Genomic DNA, 18014 nt, shown 5'->3' with positions numbered 1-18014 from the left:
CCATGCGTCGTCATTCTCGTCATCTTCTCACCGGCAGGCTCTGTCGCTTCGGATACGCATCGCGTCGTGTTGACGTCGGGTTAGTGAGTCACGTGCGGGTTAGATCGAGTCGTTGTGCTGCAGGTACGGTTTTCGGTGCGGCCATGCGTCGTTGGAGGGTTTTAGTTTTTTTGCCGTTCTGCAACTTCACCTCCAGAAGTTGCTGCTTTTAGTTTCCCCCACGTGGGCTGGGGGACCCTCCACGTCACAAGTCAGCGGTGTTATGGTGGTTTGGAGACTGGTACCGGTAGGGCGACGGCGAACGGTTCAAGCGGGCAGGTCCTCGGTTCGTGTTGGACAGGTATTCGTTGATCTCAGTAGGGCGCTGGCCGGGTCGCGGGCGTGGTGCGTCGACGGGGAAACCTCGCAGACCGAGCATCTTTTAAGGGCAGCAACGGTAGATGTGGTCGGCCTCTCCGCAGTGGTAGCACAGCGGGCGTTCGCTGTGCACAGCGAACGCCCAATAATAACAGCAAACGCCCGATAATCGCTGTGCACAGCACAGCGATTAGAGGGCGTTCGCCACACGTCGGTCTTCCTTGGCGCCTGGTATTGGTCTACAGGGCGTCGGGCGGGCGGCATTTAACGGCGGTATGGCTGGGCCTCTTAACGACGGGTCGGAGCAGGGCGGGGTTGATGAAGACCTGCGGTGTAGGTCACCGCTTGGGGCTGACGTGGTGCTTAGGAAGGCATAGAAGTTCCCAGCGCCTGTTGAACCTCTTCACGGATGACGTCAGTCAGAGAAGCCACTTGAGGTGGCGGCGTTGTTGGAAAAAGCTTCTGAAGCTCCTCCTTGACCACTGCTCAAATGGTCTCGCGCAATGTATTGGAGCTTCCAGTTGCGGCACAGTTGGACTCCCAGAACAGCGCGTTGACAGGGCGGTCGTACTACGTCGTTCGAATTTCCAGCGTCTTCTCCATCGCGGGCGCCTCAGACACGAATTCAGCCACCGTCTTCGGCGGGTTACGGACTATACAAGCAAAAAGTTCTTGCTTCATTCCTCGCATTAGAAACCAGAGCTCCCTTTCTTCGGTCATTTCGGGGTCCATACGGCGAAAAAGTCACTTTATCTCCTCAACAAAGATCACGATACCTTCGTTGGGGTGCTGCGTTCGAGTTTCAAGCAAAAGCGCAGCTCGCTCTTTTCTCACAATGGTAGTGATGGTCTTAAGGAACTCCCTTTCGAATTGAGTCCAGTCGGCCAAAGAACTCTCATTGTTCTCGAACCAAGTTCGAACAGCATCTTCTAAGTAAAAGAAGACATGCCGGAAAGTTTCTTCGTCGTCCCACCTGTTGAAGATGCGGACGCGCTCCAGCTTCTCCAACCATTCTTCGGGGGTTTCAGCGGGGGCTCGCCGGAACGATGGCGGTTCCCGGAGCTGCTGCAGGACGATTGGCGACGTTGTTTCTTGCACCATGGTGTTGGTTGCAGAGTTTCTTCTCTTGGGCATTCTGGCATGAGACCGAACTCGGGTGGCAATCCTTGCAGTCGGCGGCTTTCTCTGGTTGCGCTGGCTTGGCGGCTTCCAGATGTCGTAGAGAGCATAAAGGGTGAGTACCCAGCACCTCCACCAGATGTCATGAAGCCAAGGACGACGCAGTTGTCTTGAAGCAAAACAAGTTTTTTGGAGCAACTTGTGCTCCCCTAACAACTCAAAAGAATACAGAGGCGGCGAAGCCGCGGCCAACAAAGTGACTTGCGTCGGCGAGCGTCGCAGAATCGAATGCGGAGACGCCTGCTCTGCAGGCTTTTTATCTTTTGCCGCGAATGTTTCTGGAACCGTCGATTCACATCCAGAACATTGCAGATCACAGACGATTATTCTGGGCTAGCGACGTTAGGGCGAAACAGTTTGCTTATCTGAATCTGATAGCCCGTCTGGCATAAAAATAAAGAATGGAAGACGCGCTTTGCTTGGAACGCAGATACCACAGCCGGGCGTGGGCCGGCAGAAAAAACAAACAATCAATAAGAAAGCCCATACATGGTTCGTGGCAATATCATAAACGTATGCTGAAATATTCTGACGTGACAACAGGTCGCTAATAAAGGTTGATTTGGAGGTCCCCCTTTTTTCTCAAATATCCTAGCAGTTTGCGATAGTTTTTGTAATTATATGGCCATAAAAATATCTTTATATAAATAACGTTTCATAAAATTTTCAAGGATACCACGCTTACTTACGAAGCCCATGATTCAACTTTTTTAAGCGTAAAGACTTTTTATCTGATCTCTACGTTAACACCTGCTTTAAACAAAAAGTATAAACATTCACTTTAGCATCAAAATCAGCCGGTTTAGCCTACTATAATATCTTCTGATGGAGTGAATCAATTTTTTTATTATTTGAAGACATGTATTTGTTTCGAAATAAATATTAGAGAGGGGTGCAATTTAGTGCACCTCATCGTAGTGAATAACGAAGCCTGCCTTCACAGGCATGATCAAGTTGAATGATTGATGGGCGGTTTTTCGTAAGCTACAAAATAACATCGAAAAGTGTAATAATATTTTTACTTGGTTTATATTTCTTAGTTCTTGCCAAATACAGAACCTAATTGTCTAAAATACTGAAACATTCACGAATCAAATATGCTGACATCTATTGTTAAATAGATAACCCCCTTATCAAATACATCCACCTGTGGTGCTTTATATAGTGCTTAACACATGAGTACCCTTTCTTGTAATAGATACGGTGAATTAACACAATTGTTCATATTTTAAGAAATGTGTATTTTAAAATTCAGTTTGAAGCGGTGGAAAAGCACGGCGAGAATATATAATCGTACTTTTACTCCGTGTTTTGCAAACACCAATGAAATATTACCCGGGAGAAGTGTTGTCTTATTTTTTGAAAATCTCTATATGCAGGCGGTGAATACAGCACGGTGATGAGCAAGGTTTTCCCGCTAAACCTGTATAGGTGTCCGGAGAAGGTTTATTTGGGTGTAAGTATGGCTTGTACAGTGCTGGCATGTGATGCTGTTTAATTTATGTTCCTGAATATATACAAGTGTTTGCGTGAATGAACATTCCTTAGAAAACGTCCACTATGTTTTATTTTACAAGGTTTCTCCCAGCATACGGTGAGTGTGAGAGGTTGAAATGTTTTTTTTTGTTTGTGTGGTCGGCAACTTCGCCAGTCAAAATTTAGGCTCTGCATAAAAAAATCGTTTTCTTTGCTTCAATTCTGAGTGCTGTTTTGGGGTACATAACTAGCCAAAACATTCTATTCTACCAGGTAAGAAATTGGGTTTTGTTATTAAACAATGTCCAAGGGGCACGTCAACGATTTCACATTTGTGGTGGCCGGTTCCAACGTACTTTCACCTTCATGGAGCCCCTTTCCTTCTCTGCTTGGCGGCTTGAAACAATCCACGTTATTACATCTTTACGAGAAGTGTCCGCGTCATTACTTTCCAGGTCTCTTTCACAGGATTGAGGTATTTCTTGGAATTTAAACTGAAGTCCTAATCTTTGACATGGGGCGACGTGACACGCAACAACGTATCCGCCTTCCTTCATACAAACCCGAATTTCTCTCATTATGGCAGTTTCGAAAATACAGTTATAAAGTGGAGCATTGATTATATGACATTTTCCTTTATACCAAGAGCCTGTGTTCAACAATAATAGGATATCTGCACTCGTCCTGTTACTGAACCTTGTTGCGCAGCTTGTATGTGCAAATAGACCGGTATATGACAAACCTTTTAGCTTTCATGCTTCTGCAACTGTAAGCGCATTGCATGGGCAATAGGCAGACCCGTAACAGCAGCTGTCTGGCGGTATTCTGGGACAACTAGGTGTGTAGGGTGCTATCTAAGTGATGAGGGCATGTTCATCGCAGCGATATTTCATTGCCGCCCAATTAAACGATTAAACGAGCACCTCTTTCGACAAATCTTTTCTTGTGTACAGTTTAAACAACGACAAACATTCTGAGTATCCGGACTCCAACATAATTAAGACTAGTTCGAAATGCGAGGGCGCGATGTGGCAGTGACTGGAGTGTTTTTTGTACCGCTTACAAATTTCTACTTTGCTGTTTGCATGCACAAATTCGCTTGATAAGGGGTAGTTTCAGCCGCAAGCCAATAGTGCATTATTCTGCGAAAAACATCTGGTTTTGTGTTTGTTGGGCAAAGTAGCAACTCTCAGTTTGAATGAGAACTAAAGCCAAGTTTCCACAGAAGGGGCCGAATGTGTTTTCTTTACGCGACCTCCGCACCTCCCCAATTATAAAATGAGAGTTGGCATAGTGCCGGCGGCATGACATCCTGATGTATGGTACGAGAAGTGGTCACCCATGAGTAGAAGTGGTGTGGGGCTGTCAGAGTGGCTTTATTCTTGAGAACTTTGGAATATGGTATATAAAGTGTCGCCACTCGCGCTGAATCAGTACCTATGGAAAAACAAAAGCATCGATGACACCACCTCAACGCATGTAATACTAGGTATCAATACAGAAGACTTTGCTAGTATATACAGAAGATGTATTGCTTTCTTAATAAAGCATACAAGCCTACAAAAATGTTTACAAGAGTTTTCTCTGAAGATCTCAGTACTCGTGCTTGGCTACACTGGCCCGAACTTTGATCGTTCACACCTCGCTGTAATATTTACCAAAGCGAAAAAGTGTTGTAGGAGAGACGAGACAAAAGGGGAGGAACGAAATACGATTACCAATTTAGGAAAATGTCAGGGAAATGAAATGAAGCTTGGGAAAGAGCTGTATTGCCACAAAAGCATCCGCAATGGTGTCGAACCGACGGTCTACTGAAGAAAAGACTGCAATGAGTCTATAAAGGTGAGATGAGTGGCCTGTTTTTTTTTCGCAGAATATATGAAACGTATACAAACTTTAGATCAGAAAATATTGAGCGACCTAAAAGGGTGCGGCACAAAAGTGTGAGTTACAAGGTGGCATGGGGCCAGTCTTCGAAATATTGGGACGCGTTTATTAAAAATATGCGGACGGACTTGCTTGCTGGGCTCGCTCCTCATAATCCTGCGGCAATTTTGAGAGAGTAAAAGGCGAGAAACCTTCAGCTGTTGTTCAAATCTGACATTGCTGGAGGGGGTACTGGACTGGCCAAAATAGTCGGGCGAGACACTGCTTCATTACGTGGCCTGCACATAATATGAAATATTATAAAATATGACTATAAGAAGAATATAAATTATCGACCTCAAAAGCCCAAAGATGATCTGCACTACCTCAAACTGTGGGTGCAACGGCCCTCAAGAGAGGGCGGCTGGTATGTGTATCTACAGTTAGCACTGACGTTGTTCACAGGTATGTACGTCAAGCGTATTGTTCAGCAGCGTTCTTTGTATGCGGGATATTATAAAACATGGTATGACCAGATGTCATGGTGTTTCAGCATTTCTGTGATCCGCTACGCAAATGTATCTTGTTCAAAAACAGATGTCTTTGTAGGTCAGCCAAACAGCCTAGGAGATTGTATTGCGCCTCGGTAAATCACACCGGCCCGGTCATCTGCTACAGCAATGTAGCACTGCTTATTTTTTTCACCTAATAGATGATAATTATTCGCCCAACCAGAGGGCCAGGAAAAGCAAGTATTTCCCGCCTCTACGATACAGCTTTCAACATCAGTACGTTGACCTGTCCCAGTCACCTCGTCGACCTTTTATACCGTAGAGTTTGTATACAAAGAAAAACACAAGCCTCGGCTTGTTCCTGAATAACCAAGACAATTACATCTCCAGCTATACTATACGAACAATAAAAACAGTGAAACTTCCCAAACGAGGGGACGATTACATTTCCAACAAAGCAACCATTCTATTAGTTCTCTGTTGCGTGGGGCGAAAATCGGGGGTCAATAGAAATGTCCACAGCACGACGGCACTCGCGCAGAGCACCGATTATACAGTTCTGCGTTTGATTACTTGGCCGCCACAAAAAAGTGATAATCACAATTTACTAACCCTAAATAAACATTGCAGGAGTGACTCCCGGTGAACTGTACCCTGCTCAGCAATATATTGAGGAGGATAAACTCTCAAATTTGTTTTCTAGTAACGTCTCCGAAAACACGACTCTTACTACTGACTTGCTGATTAGCTGTGTAAATGTCGCGACTCACGGCGCGAGCTTCCTCGAGCTATAGAATATGACAGACGGTTACAGGTATCTATTTCAATACTGCATTCTGGAAGAAATATTTGGCCATGCGAAACTGACTGCGCTGCCTAGTGGCTTCCCGTGCCGACTATTTAACGGCCATCGCTCGCCCGTTGTAGTCGACACCCTTTGTATAGTTTCAGTGGCTTTGCGGCTACTTATAACACGCAATGATGACCCAGCATTTACTTTTAGTGGCATTAAAAGTCATTAGCGATGTTTTACTGAATTCAAAGTTATTTCTCAATTGAATAGCGCAATTTGGCTTCTTACGTGGTGAATATACTTAACCGAAAACGCCGCTTTGAAGTACCTTGACAACTAAAAACCTTTCGTACCGTACACGCACCAATAATTTGTGATTATGGGCAAACTCTAGCACTTTTCGAGTACGGTACATATAATACACTACTAGTTTCGGTAAATAAAATGTAACTCACGATTATAAGCTCCAAACTCTGAAACTAGAATAGAGGGAGTAATCCAAGAAATTCTCCTCAGCCTTCGTGCTATAAAAAAGACAGAAATTATCGCTTCCTTTTCCGAAACAAAGAAAACACATTTTTGCTCGATTGCTTTGCGGCTCTTTCTATTTGCTTGACAGCTTTCTGCTTCCGCTTTTGGGGCGACAGAGTAGCGATAATAAGCACCCCAGAACCGCAAGACCAAATTGGCGGTCTCATGCTAACCTGTTTTATTCGCGCGCAGGTACATAGACGTGCAACGCACTGGGATCTCACGCACCAATACTTTGAACGAGCTGTCTATTCTGAGCTGACAACATGCTTACCCCTTACAGTAGCACCACGTTCGGCTAGGGCTATAGACAGCCGTTTGTAATCCCAATACTAAGGCAAAAATATTTGGTTTTATTCTTTGCAGTGTCGGCCATTTTCTATACCAAATATCCCTACGGCGATCATCACATCTAGGATTTTCTATTGGGTTATTTCTTTTAATATTCGCCTTTATATTGAATGCTATTCCTACTTAGACGCAAATATCTCTCAAATGCATAGATGTTTGCCACTTCACCAATTAGCTCCATCTGGTTTCTTCTAACTGATCTTTCACAAGCCTCTCCTCCCAACTAACATCATCCCCTCATTATCTGAGACAAAGCGCTTATATTTGTATTTGCTTAGTTTTAAGTTTTTTCCTAAATCTCGCATGTCTACAAAACGTTTCTAAGAGTGTGTTCACCGCACCTTTCTCTTCAATGCATGTAGTGCGGCTCTGCAGCCAAGCTTAATATTAGACACGGGCTGGCGGGATGCCACACACCATGCGTTCGGCAGGTGCGGTGTCTATGAGTCACGAGATTGCTTGAACACTCGCTTTTATGCCATCTTTAAACGTTTAGGTCTACAGTGTTGGTTTGTTCCACGTCTGATTTTCAGAAAATTAGTTAGAAGTATTGAAACATTTTGTTCTCTTGTTTGTAAGAAACATGTTTGATTGTGAACAGTCTTTTTTAGCGGAATACTCGGTGTTGTAATAGCATTCAAGATGTAGCCGACACCAGCGTTGTCCCTAATTTGTTTGAAATGTATCCGCAACGCATGATGAGTAGATTTTCCTTCAATGTACTCTTACATTTACGTATTTCTACTCTTTCGCGGGCTTAACAAAATTGTAAACTATCTTTTTCCTGCCACAAATTTTCCTATACTGCCCTCATTCAATTTCTTCATTTAATATGAGTTAGTAATTGGTTAAAATATGTTTGCAACACTGTTTAATTGGACCGACACTTTTTGATATGAATGAATTTTTGCGCAGAATTGTGCACAATCTCGTCGAAAATGTCAGTCTTGCACGCAAGAACCGTATTGCGGCTGAATTGCCGCTGGAGTGTTCAAAATTAAAAAAAAAACATTCTGCAAATTGTTTTGTTTTCTGTCAACCTTCCGCTCCAAAATTGTACAATAAAGATCCCAGTACATAAAATTTCTCAATTTGAAGCAGGTGTATTATTATTGATTTATTTAAACCTTCCTGCACGCATGTTTTGGTATCACTTTTTCAAAACAGTGTGAGCGGTTTTTGGCGTACAAATATTTGGCTATCACCTTTGCAGCGAAATGCAGTTTTTGACTGCCATAACTACTGTAAGGAAGATGGACTCTGGTTCCACGGATCATACACGGGCAATACTACATGTCAGGTAAATCCTATACTTGTATTATGTTGTAAAACTATTCCATGGAGAGACGTCTCAAAACTTATTTTGCATTAACTTTCTAGCGGCATCCTTACACCTATAAAATGTGCACTAATACAGCAACCCCATATGCGGGCGAGGTCTGATATTCCTAATCCGGTAGTGTACAATAACTTTTTTTTCTTTTCTGAAATATTTGCTTCATTAAAAAAAAATTATAAAGAAAATTTATTGGCACCAAAGCAAGGCTCATTCTCGCGTCCACTGTTCGCTTAAAACGAAGAATTCAGTGCCTTATAATATTGTTCAGGACAATGCTTAACTTTGGTATCCGACAATTACTATGTAGGGAAGAATATTTTTGTGTGATCATTCATAGCTGCAAAGGTTTAGAAATAAAGTTAGCTTTTTGTTGCAGGAACTTTTTCTTAATTTTTTAGGCGATGCACAGGCGAAAAGAATCATGTTAGCTTTCCTCATAGGTATCTATGACACACAATGCTGTTTTCCGCCGGAAACTGGTACCACCGCAGAGCAATATTGAAACTGGCTGATAACTGGCAAACAATAAGTTTAGCTCGAAAACCACCCAATAGTACTGTACATGTTGCATGTCTCGAGGACTGTTTTATTGCTCTAGGAATGGTAGGACACCACATTATAATAACAGCGATGATGTTGCAAACAAAACGAGAGCCGTATGTGTAATAACCTTTGCCATACAGCGTGTATAAAGCACATTGCAAAACCGTGGCAAGAAGAAAACATGCTACAATACCAGGTTTTTTGTCCTCATAAAAGCCATTGCGGTCTGCTGTATTTTTCGCAGATCATAAAGATACGTTTTACGATTGTTTGTTCAAGACACGGAAAGCTGAACCAGGTGGCCATAATAAATATTTACCAGTTATGTGGGATTGACAGCTGCTGTTCGTAGGCTACCCCAATCCCGTAACTTTACCGCCCTGATAAGCAAAAAAAATAAAAAAACTGATCAGTGAACTGGAAGCCAAAGAATCCATTTTCGCCTAGCATGAAAAATGTTACACACTTAAAGATTTGCTCATAAAGTTGTTCTGACGTGTTGTCTGCACAACATCGGATATCATTGCATTTTTAGTCACGCTTGAAGGAAACCTCGTACGCATGATGGCAGTCCTCTAGGAGATACCATACGCACAGCTCATATTACACCGCAAAAAGTGTTCATTTTGTTTCGAGAACTGCTGTATCTTTGCTGTGTGTTGAGAAAGGTCGCAGCTTTTTCTTATCGCAGATGCGTCGAGTCTCTCTAAGGCTTTTTAAGTTATCTCTCCTAATATATTGTTACGAGATGGATTTATTTACAGTGAGCTCGGACGGTGTAGGACGAGCGTAGATGGTAGAGCGGTCCGTGAATGATGGTGCCAAGCCGGTGTGCAATCTCGTTCTCCTCTTCTTCCGATCAGCTTGCTCAGATGGTTGACCGTTGAAATGTCACACTCATCGGCGAATATACGGCACTTATGGTGTGCGTAACATTTCCCACGTCGCAGACGAAGCCCTCAGGGCGAGTCAGCTTGTGGAGCACTCTTCACAGCGTTTGAGCCGGGCAACATGGACTACTTGGGTTTTTTTGCTCTGTCGGCCAGTCGAAGTCAATCGCGAGATGACGTATGTGACATCACTGAGACGTTGTAGTACAAGAAACGGACCTACGTAGTGAGCCAGAAACTTCTCACACAAGCCGCGCTTACGCAGCGGTGTCCAAAGCCACACTACATCACCCGGTGTGTATGTTACATGACGCCGACGACTGTTGTAACGCTGCTTAGAGCGCTTCTGGGAGGCCAGGATTTGTAGGCGGGCAAGTGGACGTGCTCCTTCGGCAAGGCAGAGCATCCTAGCTAAGGAAGGGTCGTCATGCTTGAAGAAAGGGAAAATGGTGTCGAGACGGCTATCGGGCTGCCGGGCATAATGGACGAAGAAGCGGCTGTAGCCGGTGGTTTAGTGCTTCCCAGTATTGTACGCGTATGGGATAAATGGGAGGAGATCGTCCCAGTTCTTGTAGTCCGAGCTGACATACATAGATAACATGCTCGTTAACGTGCGGTTGTAGCGTTCCGTCAGTCCATTTGTTTGTGTTTGGTACGGCGTAGCATGGCGAAATTGAACGGAACAAAGGCGAAGCAACTCTTCAACGATATTTGCAGTAAACTGACGTCCACGATCACTGATTAGGTCTTGGGGTGGTCCATGCCGTAGCAAAGTGTAGCGAAGCAAAAAGACGGCGAAATCTGTAGCAGTGGCAGATGGTGGAGCACCCGTCTCAGCATAGCGAGAGAGTTAATCCATGCATGCAATGATCAAGCGATGTCCATGCGATGAGCGGGGGAGAGGCCCTAACAAGTCAATCCCAACTTGTTGGAAATGACGACTTGGCGGGTCAACAGGATGGAGTCGCCCTGCTGGAGCAGTTGCTGGATATTTGTACCGTTGGCATTGGGTACAAGTAGCGACATAGCGCTCAACAGTCATGCGCATAGTCTTGCGCAATAGTCTTGCTCAATAGCCTTTGCCAGTAGAACCGTTGTTGAGCGCGGTTCAGATTGCGCGCGAGCCCCATGTGGCCCGATGTGACGTCGTCATGCACAAAACTTAAGACAGCGGTACATTGGTTTCTGGCACAAGTAGGATACGAGGCCCGACAGCGGAATAGTTCTTCTTGTAAAGTATTTTGTTTCGCATGCAGAAACGGCTGTAGGCTTCGATTCATCGGTTGAAGCGAAAAGCGCGTCCAAAGTTTTGTCGTTGCACCGCTCCTTTTTGAGAACAGCCGGATCAGAGAAAGGTGTCGAAATGGAGGCGAGATACTGGTCAAAGTTGTCTTCGTCAGAGGCCACTGATTCCAGTGGCAGCCGGGAGAGGCAGTCAGCGTCGGCATGCTTGCGGCCGCTGTTGTATGATACGGTGAAATCATACTCATGCAGACGGAGAGCCCAGCGTGCCAGCCGCCCACAAGGATCACGAAAGTTGACGAGCCAGCAGAGTGAGTGATGGTCTGCGACGATGATAAAAGGATGCCCATAGAAATAGGAGCGAAATCGCTGCGCGGCAAAAATTACTGCCAGACACTCTTGCTACGTGACGGTATAACTCCGCTCCGACTTGCTGAGAGTTCGGCTGGCGTAAGCAATAACATGCTCACCATTACTGTGGCGCTGAACAAGCACAGCCCCAACTCCAACCCCATTGGCATCGGTGTGAACTTCAGTAGGCGCTTGGGCATCGATATGGTGGAGAATCGGTCCGGACGTCAGAAGATGTTTGAAGTGTAGAAAAGTGACGGCACAGGTGGTACTCCATTTGGATGGAACGTTTTTCCGCCGAAGACATGTCAGAGGGTGGGCTATGTCAGCAAAGCCACAGATAAAATGACGAAAATAGGAGCAAAGTACCAAGAAGCTGCGAAGTTCCTGCGCAGAGGTGGGTTCTTCAAAGCAGCTAACGGCTCGTATCTTGTGTGGATCCGGTCTGACGCCATGTTTTTCGATGACGAGGCCTAAGACAAGTGTTTGCCGCTCTTCGAATCGACATTTTTTTTTAGTTCAAGACAAGACCCGCCTTTTCTGAACAGTCGAAAACAGTGGCCAAGCGCGTTTTGTGTTCACGAAATGGGCGACCGAAAATAACGATTTTATCGAGGTAGCACATGCACACTTCCCACTTCAGGCCCCGAAGTGCCGTATCCATGAAACGCTCAAACGTGGCGGGGGCGTTGCAGAGTCCAAATGGCATAACGATAAATTTAAATAGTCCATTGGGTGTGATAAACGCATCGGCGAACATACGGCGAACGTTCTCCTACAATGACACTACGCAACGGGCATTGAACAAGGCGAAGCACTGGTTAAAGCCTCACAATACTGATGTCAATCAAAACTCAAACGTGAACATATATTTTCCAGCTACGCCGCAACGTTGTAATTAAACACTTTTGAAAGAAAAGAGCAAGACTGGTGGGTTGATACCCTGCCCCCGGGGGAATTTTTCTCTAACCTCAGCTGTAACGCTGATGCCTGTTAGTCAAGAAATTGCGTGGCTAAATTGTGCATTCCGTATTAAATATCTCTACCAGGGGTCCCTGTCGTTTGGGAAATTTTGAAGTGAAGACCAGCTGCAATTCATTGTCTACAACTTATAACTCCGAGGCCGCGCAGCAAATGACGCATCCATGCTATTTTTAGGTGCTCTTGCTGTCATTCTCTACAGTCATCTTTAGAGTACCCATGCTTTCTTTCCTGCACAGTTAGGTGACTCAGTTAATACCTGCGGTAATTCTCCTGTCGCCCTCTGAGTTTGGGTCAGTGAGGATGAAGGTATTTTCGGTACGAGGGTCTTTACACATGTGCTTAAAATTACGCCACCTAGTCCGATATTTTTGGTTCACGCCATTGAAGCTAATTACAAGACAGCACAGGAAGTACGTTGGATGGCATTTCTGAACCACGTGAAAACATAAACTGGTATGGTTCTTTTAATGTGATCAAAGCGTTACTGCTAGATAAAGTAGACTTGCTTCAAACGAGAACAACAAGTAGGCCCTATCGAGGCCAAATTTGTAATACTCTAACACAGGTAACCATTTACAAATCAGGATGTACTGTATCAACAGATACGTGATGTTAGTCTGTCGACATGAAAATAAAAAGAATACACTGCGTATAAAAAAATCTGAAAGGAACAACCACAAAATGTAGGAATCCATGCGCCTTCCCTAAATAGCTACAATATATACTTGAAATTGGCTTCAAGCGTTAACGTAACATTTCACAAAATTACCCTAAGGTTGTCATGTTTGCTCTGCTTGTGCTTTTTGGCAGGAATACATACACAATTATAAATGTATTACGTTGGTTTTTTTTTCTGCAGACGGACACCTTAGACGTACTTGGCTGGTGTTGCAAAGGCAAGTGTCACGCAAAAATGTGGTGTGGAATGACTGAAAACAGCCTGGATGACACTCTGGGATAACTTACCTCTTTGAAGAGCATGTGCAAATAAACGACGCGGCGATGTTTTTGGTTGAAAGTAGAAAACTAAAAAACATGTTTCAAAATCATTTATTCGGAGTCCAGAATAGTAAAAACCCTAATTATTACATACATCCTTGCCATCCGTTGTTAAACGTTCCTCTGGTTTCGGGTGCTATTGCATCATTTGTGTTGTTTGCAACAAAACTCTACAATCTTCAAGGGTTCCGTAACGAGAAAATTCTGGGGAAAATTGAACAATGTTCTAGGACATCTGAGCACTGTGGTTCTATAGATGAGCTGCAAGAGGACTGTCTACTTTGTCATTTCATTAGTTATTAGTAATCTCAGGGTAATCGATTTAAATTTTTAAATTAAGCATGCGGCTATATTTTAAGAGCTGAACGTGCGTATCCCTTTCTCTAATATTCTTTCCACACGCCGTTAATCGTCCTGTAACAGGATGAGCCTGTGAATGAAGATTTTATATCAACCAGGTAACGAATTATCTGTTGATATTTATATACCTCACTTGTAGTGAAGTGGATATCTTATAATAATCTATAGCTATTTATCCTGCTCAATTGTAGTAAAGCATGATATCTTAAATCCTTAAAATTGGGTTTATATCACCACGATTTTTTTACAAGTCTTCTTTCGTAAGATTGAGCTAGATTGGGGTTGCCGTAGAAGCTTTTGTTTATGCTTAATTTTTTGGGAGAAATGCAAAGCTTGCAGAGCTGACTTGTCCTGATTGTAGTGTGGTAGAAGAAAATACAACTTTAGGTAGCAATTACCCAAAACTAACAGGTGACACTTGAAAATATCCGATTATATTACACAGAGACGTTTCTTTATTTGAAGCAGAGCAATATCCTACTTTGAAAGACAATGTAAAAAAAAACTTCTTCTACTGACGAAAATTTTCACCCGCGCAGGTATACTCACCGCGAGTATTCACCGCGATAAACTAGTTTCCCTAAATTTGACCGTGAGCAGGATAATAGATAGGCCAATGAGCATTGTTAGAAATGGCGTCACAAATGACAAGGTTTTTCGGTCGTGTCTGTGCTGAGAAGGAAGCTGTGATATTAACAAAAATGAAGTTTTTTTGAAGAGCATTTAAGGGGCACCCGTTGTCGTCGTATCTCGATCGCAGGATCAAAGATGAACCACACGGCTATACGTCATAGTGGCTGCGTCGCGGCGTCGCACAGAGGCTTCGAGAGCAAAGCTCATTTATATGGTCAGAAGCGTTACAATCTCGTGAACCACTGGCGCTTGCATTCATCTCCCTGTTGTTAAGCGCAATAAACTGCAGGTACATTTGGGGCAAAATGTACTATATTAACCACAAGCGCCAACTTCGTTTAGTTTGGAACGCTCGTTGGGTGGGTTTTTTACGATAGCATGCGAAAAATTTGGCACGGCAACGCTGGCACGTTCGGGAATAAAAGCAAGCAGACAAAGATCATAACTCCTGCTGGTGCAGTTTCTGGTAAGGGTGAAAGAGAACTGCTACGGCGGCATATTGAATTGCGTTGGACAAACCTACTTTGAATTCATAAGAAAAGGAAAGAGGCAGGGCGGCGAAGAGCATGATGGGTGGTAGGAGTGAGCGGATAACGGCACCTTACCCCATAATGGGGAATCACTGCTCTGCACTTCTTACAGTGATTTTAATTGCATTCCTCTAAATTTCGAAATAGTTAAATCTCTATTTGAACAGAGGATTTTATATCTAAGAATGCTTTTGTACAACCAATCCGCTAAAGCAGAAGGCAGAGGACGGGCCCACTGCTCACTATACAGCTGCACATAGATGGTAAAGCAAGCCGTATCTCAAGAATAATTAAAGCGCAACAACATGATTACGTCCCTGCATCTGCAACCTACTTTATGTGCAACTGCTGCAAACATGCCTCGTTGCAACAAAAACAACGTAAAAAATGCCGATATTTCTTGCGAACATGAACTTTCCTATGTTGGAATCAGCGATACATATACATTACATTTACTCAACTTAAACAACAGCGCAAAAGACAAGGCCGGTCAGTAAGCCGTCGGTGGCTTTAACACAAAAAGAGATAAATTACCTTAATGGGTAAACGTGTGGCTGTAGATACGACAAGACGTGATTACGTTTTCTGATGGTTGTGTAAATCTTCTGTTTTTTTTGTATTTTATGTGTTACAAGCGTATTTATAAGCGAGCCGCAATAAATTACGCTCAGTTTGTCAGCGCTTGTTTGTGCTTCTTCCTTAGTTCTTGTCTTTTGCACTGTTATTTAAGTTCAGAATGAACCAACTGGCCCCAGTCAAGACGCTAATTCAGTTAATTTAATTACATTTACGGTGATGGTCGAGTGGTGAAACATTAGTATCGTATGCTGGAGGTACCATGATCGGATCCTGGGCCGCCGGATACCAACCGGTTTTTTTAAAGGGGTATACAAACTTCCCCGGAGCCCCTGGACGCTTTGGACGTGGAAATCCTCGCTTGGACCAGGGCCACAAGCCGCCGGGGGGGGGGGGGGGCATGTAGGAGGTCCTTTAAGCCCCTATGGGTGGGGTGAGAGACCACTGCGCACCGACCAGTCGAAAGGGGACAAGTGCCCTCTCTACTGTCTGTGAAGGGGATAAAGTGCTTGAACACGCAGCACCTCTGCGGCAGACATGGTAGGTTTCTGCTCCCCGACTTGAGTCCCTGGTGACTTACCCGAATAAAAGTAGGTGCAGGCACCTACCATGCAGGAGATTCTGGAAACTGTAATAGCACAAGGGTATTACCCTATCCCTCTACCCTATCCTTTGTTACCAAAAAACCGTAGGTACTCTCGTACTGCTCGGCACCAAGCAGTACAAAAATTGGTACAAGCACTGATGAACAAGCATTCGCTCAACTTTGTCGTGAAATGCCCCTGTGGAAGGGGTCGTAACTTTGACCGCAGCGATGGCTCAGATGTACAGTGGTGATCTCGCTAAAGGTGAACACGGGAGCGCGTGGCCGCCGGTACTATGAGAGCAGCCTACCGTGCCCAGGGCGAACTATCACGCATGCGCTGTGTGGGCCGAGCGATATTTTGCTTTCAGCTCGCGCATCGCGTCACCGGAGCGTCTGCTCGTCGTCTGCTATGTTGCGTCTCGTCTGCTAATAATACCTTGCTTTGATCCGCGATGCCTGGATTTTTGCATGAAAACACCCAAATATAAAAATATAAAGTATGATAGTTTTCTCCGTATATTGAATGAACGTCGTAGCGCCTGCGCCACATTTGAATAACAACCTTCGAAGCCTTGAATTGCGTGCTTCAATGTACATTTCAAAGACTTTTTGTAAGCACTTGCAAAAATAAAGTGCTGTTAAAATCTGCGTGATGTTTTGACTGAACCTGTTTGAAACAAGCTGGCGAGTTACGCTGCTGTGCCGAAACCATTATATTGAACCTAAACAACGAATTAACGCTCACACGGAAACATTTTTCATGTGAATTCTAGTTTCCTTTTATCCACACTGTGGCTGATAGCTCCACCGCTACACGCGCAAGAAACATAGCAGACGACGCGCAGACGCTGAGATGACGCTGTGCGCGCGCTGAAAGCATAGTCTCGCTAGGCACGCATAGCGCATGCGTAATGGTTCGCGCTGGGCACGGTAGGCTGCTCTGATAGTACCGGCGGCCCCGCGCTCCCGTGTTCACCCTTAGCGAGATCACCACTGTACAGCACTCGCCTCGTATGGGGGAGTTACCAGGTTATAATCCGCGTACCCCCAGGCATTCACCGGTTTCTTTATTGGGTTCAGGCGTCCCTGACTGAGTGCGGACCTTTGGAGAGGCGGAATCACACCTGGAAAGCTGCATTTGCATTTGCGAGAGGCCCCTGAACCTGGTTCGTCTGGCTGGGACCCGGCAATCCTTCGGCGATGCGCCATTGCCGGGTGAAAGACTCTGGTGGCATGTCCTGCAACAGGGCGTTTTGAGTTGAGCGTCGACCATTGCTTTGGAACGCACCATGTGCATTCGTGTGCCTTGGTGGCCCCGAGCACCTACTGGTAAAATAGGTACAAGCAAGTCGCCGGCTTGGCACTCTGCCCTTGTGTGGGACACCAGCGGTTGGGAAGTTGAAGCGACTTCCAGGCTTGGCACTCTGCCTTGTGTGGGAAACAACGCTTGGAAAGTTCACCCGGCTTGCACGGGAAGTTCCCCCTGTGGAAAGGGTTGGCTGAAAAAAGTCAGGAGCTTTTGTTCTGACATGCGCACCAGCAAACAGGCTCTGGTGGCACTCATCAGCAAAAAAGGGAGTAGGTCATAGTCGTTTCGAGATTGCAAGGTGGCACAACAACCAGGCTGCTAGCATACAACTCTACCATTGGAAACCAGAAGGGTGACAACGACATTGTTACAAGTGCTGTTGTGAGGGTGCCACTTCGGAGTTATATAGAGGTGGGATAGAGATGACAGATGGTTCGTGTTGGCCCTAGATGCGGTAATCAGGGGTTTATCGTTCAAACAACGCACGACCCTCTGCTTCAATAGGTCATAAAGTGGGTGACTCTAGCAGGGCCTCCAGAGAAGGCGTTTCTTGCCGAGGCAGTTGCATTTGGCCAGGTGCCGGTTCAGCTCTCAGTCGTTTGAGACC

The 18014-nt window shown here is 44.9% G+C and overlaps 1 protein-coding gene across 2 annotated transcripts in view; it reads left to right on the top strand.

The window, feature by feature from the left end:
* Nucleotides 1-13486, top strand: part of LOC144141857 (uncharacterized) — a 61827-nt gene extending 48341 nt beyond the window's left edge. The window contains exons 8-11 of one of the 2 annotated variants that reach the window (XM_077673342.1): nucleotides 2916-2992; nucleotides 8279-8365; nucleotides 11332-11390; nucleotides 13274-13436. In XM_077673342.1, the coding sequence (XP_077529468.1) occupies nucleotides 2916-2992; nucleotides 8279-8365; nucleotides 11332-11390; nucleotides 13274-13286 (236 nt within the window). In that variant the 3' untranslated portion in view covers nucleotides 13287-13436. Of the gene's footprint in view, nucleotides 1-2915; nucleotides 2993-8278; nucleotides 8366-11331; nucleotides 11391-13273 lie in introns of both variants that reach the window. The other variant, XM_077673341.1, reaches the window with a different exon arrangement.
* The last annotated feature ends 4528 nt before the right edge of the window (nucleotides 13487-18014 follow it).

The sequence above is a fragment of the Haemaphysalis longicornis genome, unplaced genomic scaffold (genome assembly GCF_048455015.1).
Source record: "Haemaphysalis longicornis isolate Haplotype H1 unplaced genomic scaffold, Haemaphysalis longicornis Haplotype H1 scaffold_6, whole genome shotgun sequence".
Taxonomy (NCBI): domain Eukaryota; kingdom Metazoa; phylum Arthropoda; class Arachnida; order Ixodida; family Ixodidae; genus Haemaphysalis; species Haemaphysalis longicornis.
The sequence above is the reverse complement of the archived record's forward strand: the minus strand, read 5'-3'. Positions and strand labels throughout refer to the sequence as shown.